Below are 16,293 nucleotides of genomic sequence, written 5' to 3'. Positions count from 1 at the left end.
TGACCCTGGGGCTGGCGGGCTTCAGCATCAGCTTTAATTAGAAAGCCACACGACTCGATACTCCAACAGAGCCTCTGATCCTCGATGCAGGCCGGACCAGGCAGACGGGACAACAGATGCATCTAATGACTGACAAATACACACAGAGGGTGAGATCAGCCAGTTCCCAAAGCCAGGACCCCACGAGAAGGGCGAGGTTTTATTTTGATTAGATCAATGCTAATTCTACTTCTAATTCTACTTATAAAACAAATGTCAACAGTAAAACGTAATAACTTTTTAAGATTAGTGTAGAAAATATTCTTATTTTAGATGTTTTGAAGGTTTCTGGAGTGTTCTGTCAGTGCACTTTAAGGTAGTACATCAGCACTGTGGTCTTCAGGTTTTACTACTCCTACTGTGGATCACTAAACCATGTCTCAGTCACATTGCTAAATGTCCCACAATAAAAGAAACAGTTCTGTTTTCCTTTGCTGCTGTATTCTTCCTCCAGTGGTTGAACAGTCAGCTTTCTAATTGTGCCACATTTCCAAGAGGATTAATTAGATTAAACAGTGTTTGCACACTCTTTAAAGTGTTTGTGTTTTCTCCTGCAGGAATGAGTGTTTTTTTGTGTTGCTTTTTATATTATACATTTTCTAAAGGAATAATGGAGGGATTGGTAGGCAGTTTGAAGCCCATGGGACCAGGCTGTGTCTGTGGCTGCAACGTGAATCCATGCAGTGTTGTTTTACAACGTGTGTATGCGCATGTTAAACGTGCCGCCCACATTGTCATGCATGCATTTGATGTTTGTGTGCAAATGCACCTGATCAGAAGCCAAAGGGGTTCTCAGATGGAAGGACAGAGAAGTTAGTTCTAGTTGTTTATTTGTCCTATTTAACTCCCTGCTGTTTCCCGGTTTCATCATTTCTGTAAAATCCTTGTTAAACTCCCTAATGGGTTTACATACTGTGTGTGCCTTTTGTGTCGCCATTGACCTCGAGTCTGTCAGCTTGCAGCACAGTGACTTTGGAAGTGGAATTAGCAGCTGTTCGGCCTGAACAGGGATCTGCAGCTTCTTGCCAGTGACCGCAAACAAAAAAGGGGTGAAACACCACAACACAGATAAAATATTTGCGAAGGCATTTGTTTGAAATTATATATTTTTTTTTTGCATGTGTGCCATGGCTGAAAGATATATTCATAAACCTGGAAACACTGGCACAAGCCTTTTAATTAAACCAGGGGAAGATTGTTGTCAAGCAAATGGACTGAGATGTGAGAGAGGGAGAATGGGTGAGGGATGAAAAGAAAGCCGGTGTTGGGAATACAGCGGGGGATTAAAGACAGTGAGCGAGTGTTACAGACCCCTGGCCAGCTTGCTGCTGTAATGAACATTAGGGCTGCGGTATAAATTTAATGACCTGTGAAACAAACAGCGTGGCTGAGACCAGTGCCTCTGAATGCTAAGTGGCTCCATTATTAATACCGGCTCAGAGATGCCACTGTGTAAACACACTCTCAGTCTGTTTCCCCCTATGAGGCCCGTTAAACACACGGTGGCCATGTGATGGCAGCGTACCGGCTCACCACGGATTTTCTGAAACAGGGTCACGTCTCTTTGTACCTGCAGAATTAATGGCACGTCGCCCATTAACAGCATACCTGCGCTAACTAACGGGATATGAATAGCACTGCAGCTAATGGCTGTGCAGGTTAGTCACCTTGATAATGAATAGCTTAGCAATGGGGCAGGTGAGGAAGAGGTAATAAATGGGTTCTGTGCCGCAAGTTCATCCTACGCTGTTTGGTGACATGTCATCAATTTGTTGCACATGAGGAAACTCATGTGATGACGTTTTTGATTTTAACCTAATAAATAAAAACATATTTCTTGGTTAAATCAAACTGTTGGAGGAATAGTGATTTAAACAGCATGTACTGTTTGAAAGTTTGATTTAACCAAGAAATATGTTTTTATTTATTAGGTTAAAATCAAAAACGTCATCACATGAGTTTCCTCATCCTCAGTAAAGGGAGAAAGAAGATTCATTAGAATTTTTTTTACATTGCTTAACACACCATTGTTTTCACAGTTAGGAAGGGGGTCTGCCGGTTTGGGGGGTGGGGGGGTGGAAGAGCTTTAAGCCTGATTACAAGCAATGCAGGCTTAATCAAACGATCCAGCACAGCAGGGAGCGCAGGGGAGACCAGAAGAGCCCAGAGCTAGCCAGATGTCTGCAACATGAGGAGGGATACATGACATGAGAAGGCTGCTCAAGGCTATAAAATGCAATCACAATCCCCTGGAAGGGAGCCCAAGATGGCTCAGCTACCAGTCGGGGAATAAAAGCGATCTGTCAGCAGACGGTCCCCTGGTCTCCCCGTGGTGTCCCCCTGAACCCGACCTCAGGCTACCTGGTTGGATGCTGAAAACTCCAGGCTGCTGTTGCAGCTGGCAGGCTGCAGTTTCCATCACTGTCAGAGCTGTAGTCATGGTTAAAAGGGGGGGTGCATGTATGTTTCTGACATCTGAATCTGCCCATCTGTTTGTTTTTTCTTTGCTGTGTTTGTCCTGGTGTATATGTGTGTACACTGGCAGATCCTGGGCACAGCATGACTTCATCTTGTTTTCCATCCCATGCTGCGTCTCACGCTATGAGGGGATAAATATTTGAAAAGCAGAGGAAGCCCTGAGTCCCCAGCTGCTGTGGCCCGAGGTGTGGCTGCCCTGCATTAGTTGCACCTTTTTCTTTTTCTAAACATAGATTTCAGCTCAAAGTGTATCTTAGTGTCCAGTCCATTATTCTGTGCAGAGCTTGGTGTGAAAGGTCACAAACCTAAGTGCCAGCGCAGCTGAATGCAACACACATTAAAAAAAGCTGAGATAAATAAGTCATACCATCAATGACAACATGTCTGGACACGACACTGCAGGACCTAAGTGCAGCAAGGTTTTTGATACAGAGGGAAAAAAGGTGCAAGCTCCACTTCCTCTTGCAATTTTTAGAGGAAAGAAACCATTAATGATTTAGGAGGGAAATGTGAAGGGATAACTCAAAGGCTGTGTCAGACTTTTCAAGGTGTTATTTTTTGCAGTTGGTGCCGTCTCAATGCAGCTCACTCTTCGGATTTAGTCTCATCTATAAAGTGTATCAGATTTGGTGTGGATTATGCTTCTGTACTTAAAATAGTTTCTTCTGCAGTCTGTTCATCCCAGGTTGCATATATATATATATATATACAGGCTTTGTTTATTTGGAGGAACATTTGACTGCTGGAGTGAACAGGGATGTTTTAGACAATACTGTGGTTGCATTTTTTGCAGCAGCAGTTTCTGTAAAGCATTTTTTCTGTTTCAGTATAATGGTCGAGTGCACAAAGCCAGGTCCATAAATAATAAATATCATTTTTTTTAAACCCTAGGTTGCATAGACTCTGACCTGAACTGAAGTTCTGAGCCAAACCAAACAACTAACGTCAGTGTGGGGCATCAGATGCCTGATTCTGATCAAATTCCTGTAACCTGGTTACAGAATGTGCCCATAGTTTTGGAATGAGATGTTCAAACTCTGCTCCAAGTTGCATTACCCACTTTGTCCTGGCCAAGAAGCCAACGCAGTCAAATAAGAGTTGCCAGTTCTGACAGATAGACATGTAGCTCATGAAAAATTGAACCATTATTTAAATGGGTGACTTTGGTGAAGAAGAATATAAAGAATATAAAACAAATACAGAAAACCCCTCAGTGGACCATTTCCTTTCTTTATTTATAGTCTTTATTTCAAAGGTTAGTGTGCCATTTAAAAAAAATCTGTATTTATTAGCAAATTAGGTTGAAACTGAAATAAAATTTACACCACATTAATTTATTGATCTTGAAAAACTGCAGAATAACAGAGCAACAAGCTAGAAATTTCTTTACACAAACACACTCTGGATTCTCCCAATTCATCTCCCACCGTGCCGTTGTGCAGCCCACGAGGGAGTTGGGAATTGTCTATAGTGAGCCATCAATCATGGCTGTAACGACAGCTCCATAAACAGAAATGCAGCCTACCTACTGGTTTCTGCTCTGCAGTGATAGCATTCACGTCGTCCTGCAGCACTTCCTCTCCTTCCTGCTGACCTCTGGACAAGCTTCAGCAACAAGGACAGGTCCCTGCTTATCTCCACCATGCTGGATTTAGACACATTTAGACGATTGGTGACGGTGATCGGAACACACACAGGTGTCAGCAGGGACATGGTGTTGTAAACATAGGGGTGAACAAACCGTGACCTCGATTCTGTCATCTGTGACAAGCAAACAACTAACAATAGAGAAAAAAGTTATTTTGAGTGTATTTAAATAACACTAAGACTAAGAATACCTTAAAGCCTTACCTGTTCTTAAATACATAGAACTGAGTACAGCCGAAAATGTTCACATCTTATAAAGTTTTGACTGTTAAATACAAGTTAGGTTAGTTTTTTCTTAAAGAATTGCATCTACATACACTTGAATTCTTTGAGTTGTTTAACTCCTGCGCCCTGATCAACCTTGTGCGTTTTGTTATGTCTGTATTCCGGCTCTTTGTATACGAACCCGCGGGACTAACAATGCCAGTTTGTGTGCCTTCCTGTGCCTATTGTTGCTGCTGTGTCTCTGTGCCCTCGGTAACATCCACTCGTTGTAAGGTCATGACAATAGCTACAGACAGAGTGCCATGTATCTGCACTGGCCTGACCTCGTGCCCCTTCCTGTTGCCTTTAACACCCCTTTCCTCATCCACCCCCCCGTGTGGCCTTTGACTCCTGCAGCAAAGCCTGGTTGACCCTGTCATGTCGGGACAAGGCAGGAGTGTGCTCCAGGCCTTATGACAGGACTCTAAGAGAACTTGCTGCTTTCTCTCTTAAAATCCTTGTAAGGGGAGTAATTCTACACTGCAGAAGAGGGGAATTCCAAAATAATTAATCCTCAGAACCACAAACATGTCAGTGTATGCCTTTTTAAAGAACAAAGAACTGCCAAAATTACACTATATCTAACATTCAAAACCACTTTCTATTATGTGTTTCCATTAAAAGTCCTCTCAAAATAAAATGTGTTTTTTTCCTGTTTAACTTTGTAAGTTGTGGACTCTGGTGGTATTGTGGTGTGAAAGCAGAGTGGACCAGTCAATAGACTTCATGGTAAATAGATGTACGTAATTACAATATGCATTCATTAGCTGTAGATATACAGTGACATGTAGTCAAGTACAGAAGGAGAAGGCTAACATTGTGTAAGATCTTGTGCCGCCTTGCACAAGAATTCACAGGTATAAGGGCACAAAGGATTGTTTTGATGGTTTGAGTAGTAGATTATTTTGAGGACGGTGTAGCTTTTTATTAAAGGAACAAGGATTTGAAGTCTGAATACTTCTATTGTACTGTCAGCGGGCTAATTCCCATCAAAGCATCTCGATTTTTATATCTTTTTTTCTTTCTGTTTAAATTCTTTCTGTGTTTGAAGAGCAACAGACCTTCAGCTTTAGGCCTGAATTGGCACAATGTCTGGCAGAGGCCAAAACACACAATAGTCCTTTTTAATAAATTTTCTTTTATCCCTTATCTGTGCTTCTCAGTATTGCATGTCATAAACGAAAGTTTTGAGACGTACAAAACTGCTTTTTCAATTCTTTTTTTTTTTTTTTTTCAATTAACTTGTGGACCTGGAGCTGTCGTCTTTGTGTTGAGGAAGAAAAGCAGTAAGAGGGTACAGCTTTGAAATGGCCTGAAAGACACACCTGTGTTCAAAGTGCATTTAATCCATTTTCAGATCACCTTGTCCCATTTGAAAACTGTAGAAAAAAAAGCCCTGGTCCTTGGAGCAGACCTGGGAAATGAAACCTTGCCTGTCTGTTATTGTCACCAAGGAAAGCTCACTAATTTCCCAGAGATATTATCCTCTCTCCTCTGCTCCCCTGCCCCCCCTTCTCTCATTGTTCTCCAGGATCAAGTTCACAGAGGTCGGGGCTGGAGGAGGGTAATGGGACCCTTGTCCCTGTGTCTTGGGGCAGGTTGAATAGGTCTTGGCCCCTGCCCCCAGGCCCCATACAGCCTCTCTGAATAGGACCCAAACCCCCCTCCTTTCTTTATTAGTCTGGTCTCCAGTTTCCGCAGAGCTGCCTTGCTTCCTGACACATCCATATTTCAAAGTGTTTAGATTCCATGTTCGCATGTTGTCGCATCTGTGTTCTCACAACGCCTTGCTGCTCCGCCTAACCCCCACCTGCAACATCCAAAAGGAGTTTTCACCCAGTGCTACTGAAACTAGTTTCAGATTATTTAACTATAAGATCAAACTGCGTAGCTTAATTCATTAAACCTGTGTTCCCCTTATGTTAGCTTACACACACATGTACTGTCACATATATTCTTTGAGGACTTTGATGTCTAATCATACCTCCGTCTGCTGTGAAGCTGTGAGACCGTGCATGAGTGCAGTGTATCTTGCACTCTTACCTGTAGTGCATGTACTGAAGTGCTGGGAGCTGCTGGGTCGCAGAGAGCAGCTGTGTTTGCTGTGAAGTGTCTGCAATGGTTGTTTTACATTAGCAGCCTGCAGGTCAAACTGCAGCTGGCTGCATCTCTGCGTGGAGACAAACCCCAGAGACACAGTGTGTGTTGGTGTGTGTATATATATATATATATATATATATACTATGTGTGAGTGTGTGTGTGTGAACCAACACGTCCCCATGGTTGTAGCCTTTCCTAAGCGGGCTAAGTCTGGTGGCTAACCCTTAGCGCCTCTGCATTTGGCAGCATGACTGCAGTGAGATTAATCCATTCCACACTCCATCAGTCACTAGGCACAGGTTATTAGTGCTGGGGCCAGAGCAGAGAACACACTCTTTTTTTTCCCCTCTCTCTCTCTCTCTCTCACACACACACACCAACAAGGCCCTTTCACCCTTGTGACTTCGCCTTCTACCTTGTCCCCAAAGTTTGAAAAGGTGGCCTTGGTGTTGAGAGGCCATTTGTCAAAACCCAGCCAGAGTCTCCACTTGGCTCCTTTTAATAAGGCTACCTGGGCTCTGGGATTACACACGTAGACACACTCGCACACTCACACACACACACAGGGCATGCACTCTGCTTTGCACATACTCATACAGCTCTGAATGTCAGGTGGTGCGTCCCGCGGGGCTTATAAAAGTCCCATTAACATGGCCCTCCTCATTGGTTCTGACAGGCTGATCAATTAGACCCCTCCCCCCGCTGACCCCGGGGCTGGTCTGACTCAGAGGTCAGACACGATGGATCGCTGGACCTGCACACACACACACACACTCTGAACTCCCCCTCTCTCTGTCTTCTGTTATCTCTGGGCTGGTCACAGTGCAGCTTGTTCGTCCCGTTGTGTGTTCAGCACCAGGCTGATATCCCAGGGTGCAACTGTTTTCCAGCTTTTAGGAAGGAGGTTCATACTTTACTTAAGACATGTTTTGATCTTATCGCCACTCTCAACATGACCCGATCGCACACGCATACCCTCTGTGCTCTGTCTCACCATGAAGGAATGTTTTAAGGGTCTAGTGGAGTGCTCCGTTTAGCTGTTCCATACACCAAACTCTCCACTTCCACTGGAGAGTTTGGTGAATTAACTCAGAAGGAGTTTGATAATCAACCATAATCACAACTGAGCCCTTTAATCTAAACATGGCCTGTAGATGTATTCTGGTCCTGCTGCTCTGGCTTTAGAATTCATTCTCTGTGCCTCAGAATAATAATTTAAAAAAAAATCTTCTTCGTCTATGATTGTTATAGAAAAAATGGGCTCTCCTGCTTCAGACCCTAAAACCTAAAGTATTTATGTTGTTGTAATACTAATTCCTTTTTGCCTTTAGCTCACACTGTTGATCTGATGAACATGGTTATATTTACATCATATTTTCTGTGGATTTTTTTGTTTTGGTGTATTTCTGATCATTTGAATCCCTGTGTGTTTAATGTGGGACATTGCACACGTATGCAGTCTGGCATATTTGTAGAAAATGATCGGACGTTTAGTTTTTTTGCCTCGATAAACGGATGGAGTCAGGCTCTGTGTAGGTGTAGTGATGCAAACAGACAGCGTTTGCTTGAACTTTTCAGCTCAAGTGTTTGTTGTTGAGGTCTGTGCTGATGTCTGAGTCGTATGTTGAGTGAGACGAGCAGAGGTGGCTGAGAGCCTGCACTGTGTTTGGTAAACAGACTGCTCTCTGCACAGCATAAATGAAGGTACCGCTCAGAGTGTGTGTGTGTGTGTGTGTTTGGAGTTCAGGAAGGTTAAACTGAGATTAGGGAGAAAAAAAAAGCCTTTATAGGTTTGACTACTGAACAAGCAGGTTAAACAGAAGAGAAGGAAACAGACTGAAAACCCCCGAGGCTTAATGATGGGCACTTTAGGCTCATATTACTGTGTTATTTACTGTATCAGAAAATATAAGGGCTAAAAATGTCCAGGATGAAACAAACAGCTCTTGAATGCCAAACAACACATATATATGTTAATGTAACAGCCGGTGTTTGTGTAGATGCCATGTGCAAAACCATATACAGCTAAATGCAGGTTGGAGTTGCCTACGTGCTGTTTGGAATATTGTTAAAAACAAATGGCCTTAGAGCATCGCTGGCTGAATTTAATTTGTCGGATTCAGACAGTGTTTAGACTTCTACACGTCACTGTGTACATTTTTCCTTTAGTCTGACCTGTTTCAGAGTGATTTTAGGTGAACCATTGAGCATCATATGTGATATAATCACATAATTCCACCATCTATCAAATGGTGTTATTAAATGATTTTTGATGGCATAAATAAAGCATTAAGAAGAAGAATAAATACTGTGTTAAGGGAAATAAAATCTGTTTTTCAGTCTGAATTTGTGGCTTTAACCAATCCTGTAATGTTGTGTTTATTGCTGTGTCTGTGGGGTCGAAAACATTTTGGCTTAAAGTGTCACACAAATGTCAGATAACCTTAAAACTGCAGATTCACTGAGGTGTAAAACTGGTTAAAATGATCCATTAAATGAGGGAGGAGTCGGATTAAAAGCCGTAATGAGAGATTTGAACCGTTCAGTTTTGTGTGTTTTTGTGTGTGTTTCTGTGTGTATGGTATTGAATCGGGGTGGGGGGGGGGTATCCTTTAGCCTGTCTAGGGCCCCAGAGAGCACAGCTCGGGGGAGCAGAGGGGTTAAGAGCAGTGTCACGCCCAGAGAGACGCTGCGCCGCCGTCCTAATGATGTCCACCGGCCTAATTGAATATTGACGTTCTGCACAGGGCTAAATGGCTTCTGTCTGCTTTACCTCCGCTGCTTGCTCGGGCTGCAGATTTTTAACCCTTTTGCACTGTTTGATTTCCTTGGGGGGGTGGGGGGGGGGGTTGTTAAATGTTCCTGTTACCATGGTCACCAGGTTTTTGTTCATTTGATGTAGTATCTTTGTGTTTTGTTTGACATTGCTGATGTTTAAGTTAAAGAACAGATTTTAAAAATATTTTCTTATCAGGAGGTTTTACACTTAAACACCTTCTGGCACCAAACATGTACAATGTCAGCGTTGTTTCCGCTCTTTCTTCCTTTCTTTTCTCTGCTCTGCATCTCCTTCCTTCTTTTCTTTTTCTCTTACTTTTGCTTCTATTCTTGTGACGGCGTTTCACTTCCCACTGTGCTTGCCTCCAGACGCTTCTCCTTTGTTGCCACAGCGACGCTCTCCAGATGGCGAGTGTCAAGGAAAGACTGGGCTCTGAATGTAGTCTGATCACAACACACACACATTGGTCTGCATATATATACTGTCAGAGAACAGACTGAGACACTGGCAGTGTACATTCTGTTCAACACACATCCTACTCAGATGCTGCTGCACTTTGCCCACTATACACACACACACACACACACTCTTGCACGTAGACTCACACTCAGCAGTACAGTATAATTAAACCTGTGTCACAGCCACACAGGAAACAATCTCTCCTTTATGTGACCGGGATGTCATTAATCTTGGCGGAGGTTAACAAATGCACTTGCATGGAAGGTATATTTCATAGGCAGACAGCCGACAATGGGGCCATTGTGGTGTCGAGCTGTAGCGGCCCGCTCTGCATTCAGTCAGGACCTTTTGGTTGGCTGCGGATCCGCAGCTCATGTCAGGGGTTATGTTTCATCTCCCAGATGAATGTGTTTATGTGGGAGAAAACATGTGAAACACAGAGCAAAATCAAGGTTCCAGCTGTTTATTTATTTGTGCTGCAAGAAGGCACAATTTATTTTTCTGAATGGGGAGGAATAAACGCGCCCGGCCATTTTTCAAAGTTTGGCCTTGTCGCTATTAGTCAAAACCAGAGCCAGACAAATACCCTGCTGGTGCTTTCCGTGTGCAGCCAGCCGACCAGGCCCTGCTCTGCTCTGATTCACCACTTTCTAACTTTCTCCATGCCGCAGCAGAAGCAGCGCTGTTTCCATCTTCGAAAGTGGTGACTCTTCCCAGTAATCCATTAGACTTCCATTAGCTCCGATTTGTGTGATTAGTTCTAATTAATCAGTTCAGTCTGTGGCCTTCACTCCCCTGTGCGCTCCTCACATTTCATTTTTAACCTCATTTCTCAGCTCTCCACTGAGCGAGAGAACGAGGCAACGACTGAGTGAACAAATCAAAGACCCGAGCTCTGGGTCTCTGGCCGCCGCCGCCACCGCCTTTTTTTGTTCGAACACATAAACACTCCAAACAGGTCGCGCTGGTGCTTAGACTGCATTGTAATTCTTGTTTCTCTCGCTGCACTGAATTAATGAGATTTTTTTTGGGTTCTTACTCTCAGCAGCAGTGCTTTAGGTGGTTGGTTGTGTTTTAAAATGAACCGAGGGGAACTGGGATCTCATGTTTTACACATCTCGAGTCGGCTCTGGCTCTGGTTAGCCCCACTCGGCCCTCCTGTGGAACGGTAGCTATTGATTAGTGCTGGAGCGTCCATCCTTCACTGTAACAAAGCCTATTGATGTTTGTGGAGCCCTGATTTCCCCTCGGTCAAATACCATACGCAGCGCCATCACTAAGTGACTGGAAATTCTGTCCCAAAGTAACCTGAGAGTAATGGAACCAAAATCATCTTTTCATCAGCGACTCTGCTGCAAATCCTTACATTAAAATAAAAAGATTCTTCTTTGGGTTTGCAGCAGTAGGTCAGCTTATATACTGAGGTATTATGTGATGATAATCTATCTTCCTTTCCTCTGTTGTCAGCCTTCTTCTGCCATTACCACTATTGTGATAAATGAAGGCTCAATTTATCAACCATCCTCTACTCGATTCCTTCTCCCCCCCCCCCTCATTGGTTTCCACAGCCCAGCTCCTATATCTAACCTCTGTACAGTTCACTTTATTTCTTCATCTGTTTTCAACCCTCTGCATCCATCCATCCACCCATCCATCTATCCCAGTCCTCATTCCCACTCAGCCACAGCGAAGCTTTCTTTGTGTCTGCCAGGGAAGGCTGAGAAGCTGCCTGTCACCCCCAGAGATGCAGACTCCCATCCAGGCTGCTGGAGGTGGCCCGGCTGCTGTCAATCAATCTGTAGAAGGATAGCAGAGGGAGTGGGGGTTGACACATGATGTGGCTCCATGCTGTTTAGAAATGCACTTTTTTTTCTCTCATCTATGAGGCATGCGCAGTTGGCTTTTGGAATCTGAAGCACATTTAAAAGTGCTCCCTAACTTTTGAGCAAACGAGGGTAACATGCACATATTATGCTGGGATTGCTTCTTATCTCATGCATCTTGGATCTTATTTCAGGCTTTATCACAGTTTACTGTGGTAAACAAAATTAGATTTTCCCTGATGCTATAAGAGCTTTAACTACACCAGTCAATAGTATCATTGATCAATAGAGTTGAGTTGTGCAAGAGGTCAAAAACTTTGAAAGAGGCTGTAGCACAGACAAGTTATGTAGATTTTTAGCATCTCTAAAAGCACCTCATCAATGAAGATCCTTTTTTTTAATAATTTCCTCTGTTTGTTTACATGCATGTGCATCCTTATGCCTCCCATAGAAAAAACTGTGCAGTGCTACTAGAGGTCAGTGACTCCACTGAGAAATGTGCTGCACCATCTGGTCGCCACTTCGCTTCTTCTCACAGGTTGACTTCCAGAATTTTGCAGCTTTTTTATCTAAAGCCATTTCAAACACATAGGAAAATGTCAAATTTGCTGATGGTTGCTGAGTTTTGTTTGACAGTTTTTTGGAGCTGCTTCACAGAGATAACACCCCTCCTTTATGCAACCATTGATCACTTTTACACATTCACAAACAATAAACGAAGCCTCCTCCAGCGCGCTCTGTTAATACGGTGTGTTCTGCTCGCCCTTTGGCCCACAGCGACCGGTTTGGCAAACTATAATAAAATGCAAAACAAAACCAAATAATTTCTCGTTAATTAATTTTACAAACTGGTGCCAGTAACTGTGAATTCCGCCTGCTCCTTTCATGGCATGTTGAAAGATTTCGCTAACATTTATTGCTTCCTGATATCATTTTTTTGCTCGGTGCTCTAATAATGGTGGAGTTGGTCTCCTGTGTGATGTTAATGTGATCTCTCGCCCTCTGTCTCTGCAGGACTCCGTGGTTTAACGGCTGGGGGTTCAACCTGCCTCGGGGTCAGTCTCTGCTGGATAAATGGAACCTCATCCCTGAGGGCATCGACATCCTGATGACCCACGGACCTCCACTCGGTGAGTGTTAATTAACCAATCACAGCAAGCCACCCTTCTTATCACCTAATGAATAGTCTGTATGGAGTAACTGGTGGTGTGGTAGCCAGCCGTGTGTGTCTACATCACAGTCCACACATGCTCCATAACTCAATATTTGTGTTTGACTTTATTAACAAAGAAAGTTTATATTTGTTTTTTTCACTCTGGATTCATTCAGTTTACCTCCTAGTTGTTTTGGTCCCAGTTGTTTTTTTTCTTTGCCTTGTTTCTATGTTTTTTTTTCTTTGCGCTCTCCATCTGGCTTTATTGAGTGATTTCCTTCCCTCTCGCCTACGGAGGGCTGCTGCTGCTGCTGCTGCTGCTGCTGCTGTGGCCGTTTGATTGCATGGAAACTCGATTTTGCAGCAGTGTGACAGACACTGCAAATGACTGGATGGAGACCATGGGAGAGGGGGGGAGCAGGGTTGGAGGGAGGTGGGGGGGCAGCTGAAGATGGAGGATGAAAAAAGAACATTTGCAGGGAACAGATTTATTCACTGTAACATGTGAAAATAAGTGTGAGGTTTTCATTTACCTACCAGGTTGAGTTAATGAGTAGAAAAGATGGCAAAGTAAAGATGTCCTGCAGCAATAAAGAACATGTTTGATCGTGGAAAGGTTTTTAAAATGTGAATATTTTTTGTAGGTTTTCGAGACTGGGTCCCTAAAGAGCTCCAGCGGGTCGGCTGTGTCGAGCTGCTCAACACGGTCCAGAAGAGAGTGCGACCCAAACTTCATGCCTTCGGAGGCATTCACGAAGGTAAAAACTCCTGTGAATTATCTTTTTGTGCAGGAAAGTCATGATCGCATGAGAGCGATCACGTGGTGGCAATTAATTTAAACATCTGTGTGTCACTACAAGCAGTTTAGCAAGTTTAGCTTATGCTACTATAACACTCAGCAACTGTGAAGTTTAAAAACTTCCATTTCTGTATTTGTATTTAGAATTTGACAGTTTTAACATAAGCATAAATATGACACTTCATATATTTAAAAACTAAGATTAGATGTATATATACTGATGAGCCAAATATTCTGACCGGTCAGATGAAATGTTTATTTATAGAGAGAAGAGACTTCAACGCCTTAATATGAGGCAGTATGATTTATTGATTAAGAATTTGGCGCAGACTCGATCAACTGAGTGACAGAGTGCTTTGAGCCTGGGGGTGGGGTGGGGGGGAGTCCTGGTCCTCTGGTGGTGGTCTTTTTATGAATGAGAGGAGACTTTATAGAAGGTCTGAAGACATCCAGTGGTTGGAAACCGAAGCTGCTGACAGAGAACATGCGGCTGCTCCATCTCATAATGTTACAACACCTTAAAGGAGTCGCTGCTACCATCGTGCTGTCAGGAGCCGCAGTGCAACTTGAGCCTCGCCTGGCAGCGTGTTGTGCAGGTGTGTTCATAATGCTTTGGTGGCTGATGCTGCTTGCCTCCTCCCTTCAGGGTACGGGATTATGACAGACGGCTACACGACGTTCATCAACGCGTCGACCTGCACTGTCAGCTTCCAGCCCACCAACCCACCCATCGTGTTCGACCTGCCCAACCCATCCAGCTCCTGAGACCAGACGACAGGGGAGGGAGGGAGGGGTGGGGAAGGTCACCAGGCTAGATAAACTACTTCTTTTCTATAAATATGTCAAGTTAAAAAGTCTAAGTGTTTCTTTGCAAACTTTTAGTCTTCTCCAAGTTGTTGTTGAGAAGATTTTGAGACAAAGGGGGGGTGGGGAGTTAGTTTTGGGAGCGTTTAAAGGAGAATACTGATGTTTTATTTTTTAAAGCTCGTGCCAACAATCCTGGTTTCTGCACGCCGTCTGTGTCGTTGCAGATATTAGGGCCTGTTTTCCACCAGAGTGTTGTTTAGAAGGAGAAACCAGCTTCCACAAAGCAAGATGAAGAAGCTTTTCTGTTGTCCTGATTTCAGTGTGCAGAGAGTTGAGCGTTGTTTTTTTTTTTTTTTTTTGTGGCTACTTCATTTCACACTCGGCTTCCTGCCAGCAAATAAACCCCTTAAAAAACACGATTTTGATGAGCATTACAACAACGCACGGGAACAGTTTTTTTTATTCTGCCTTCCAGATTGTAGCAGTTAATCTGGACGGTCAGAATAAGGAAAGAAAAATTAAAGTCCTTCAAATTTGAGGGCGTGTGAAGCTGGCGCCGGTATTCTCCTTTCTTTGAGGGGTTTTTGTGGTTAAACAATCTTGCTCTTGATAAATATTGGTCAGATCTGTAAGATAAATGATGCTTTGTGAATTTGTACAATTTCTTTGTTTTGCCAGACAATGGATGCCATTGTTTTATGTTGTGTCATCAAATATTTTGTGTTTAGATTCTTCTTTTTGGTTTTTTTTTTTTTCTCGTCAGTTCCTCTTTTCTTATTGGCTGACAGGGACGCTGCCTTAAACTAGCTTTAATGTTCTCAGCTAGATCCCCCGCTCTCTCTGCGAGCTCAGAGAAAAGTCCTTTATTTATTACCCATCATCCCCGCAAAAAAAACATCTGATGAACGCAGGGACGGAAAAGTTATCGGATTACAGCCTGAAAAATTCATTTTTTATCATCCCATTATCTAATTTGGAAAATGTATGTATAAAAATATATATATTATATATTCATGTTGTAAAACATCTGTACTAAAAAGTTGTGTTTGACAGAAAAAAGAAAATGAGGTGCATTTTTTTCCTGTATGCACCTGTATGATGTTTCTTTAATGCTCCATCAAATCTGTTTCTTTAATGTTTTTGTATCTCCCTGTAGGGTAATTTTTTTTATTTTGTATTTTTTTCTTTTTTTTTTTGGAAGAGAGGAAAATTTGTCGATCACAATCCAACAGGTGCCGATTGTTCTCAACAACACACCTGCCTAAACATGGTTAAGTTGTCCTTTAAAGTGTAAATCTGATAGTATTTGTGTTTTATTGCTTTTTTTTCTAATTTTGCACTGTGTGTAAATGCAATCTTGCTAGCACAAAAAAAAACGTTGCCAATAGTTGTCTCAACTTTGCCGCTGTAAATGCTCTTTTTCGTGCTCTGTTCCTCTCTCGCTCTTTCTCTGATTGTATCCCTCTTCATGGAAATGTTAGTTCTCTTTCAGTTCATTGTGATATATTTAGCTGCCTTTATATGCAAATAAAATTGCAAGATTTTTACTTATGAAACTGACTCTTTTTTTCTATTTTTAAAATCTAGAGAGAGATTCACTTCCTCAGATGGAGCTATGGCCCACTAATGTGACCTTTTTACAGACATGGTTCATGCTCCTGTGTTTTTCCTGGAATAATACATGCTGACAGTTAAATGTCTGCTTATTGACTGTTAAATTGTTACATTATTATTTTGTCTCACTGACTTTGTGGGGTAGCTAGGGATTTTTTAGTAGTTAGTCACCTGTTGAGTGACACCACCCACTACCTGTCTTAGTTCTGGCTTTACACTAAGGTGTTGAATGAATCAGTCTCCAAACACAAGACTTAACACTACGTTCAGTCTAATGTGAATGTCTGTTAATGATCATCATTTATCTGCATCTCTGGGCCTCTCAAATAGG

At 42.8% G+C, this 16,293-nt stretch overlaps 1 protein-coding gene across 2 annotated transcripts in view; it reads left to right on the top strand.

Annotated features, from left to right (window-relative positions):
• mpped2a (metallophosphoesterase domain containing 2a) overlaps positions 1–15,904 on the top strand; it is a 49,214-nt gene extending 33,310 nt beyond the window's left edge. For both annotated transcript variants that reach the window (XM_028402569.1, XM_028402568.1), the window contains 3 exons: positions 12,604–12,719; positions 13,387–13,500; positions 14,188–15,904. In XM_028402569.1, coding sequence (XP_028258370.1) covers positions 12,604–12,719; positions 13,387–13,500; positions 14,188–14,306 — 349 coding nt within the window. In that variant the 3' untranslated portion in view covers positions 14,307–15,904. The remainder of the gene's footprint in view (positions 1–12,603; positions 12,720–13,386; positions 13,501–14,187) is intronic.
• Positions 15,905–16,293: the final 389 nt, after the last annotated feature.

This window comes from Parambassis ranga, chromosome 3, assembly GCF_900634625.1.
Source record: "Parambassis ranga chromosome 3, fParRan2.1, whole genome shotgun sequence".
In the NCBI taxonomy this organism is placed as follows: domain Eukaryota; kingdom Metazoa; phylum Chordata; class Actinopteri; family Ambassidae; genus Parambassis; species Parambassis ranga.
Note: the sequence above shows the minus strand (reverse complement) of the source record. Positions and strands in the feature narration are given on the sequence as shown.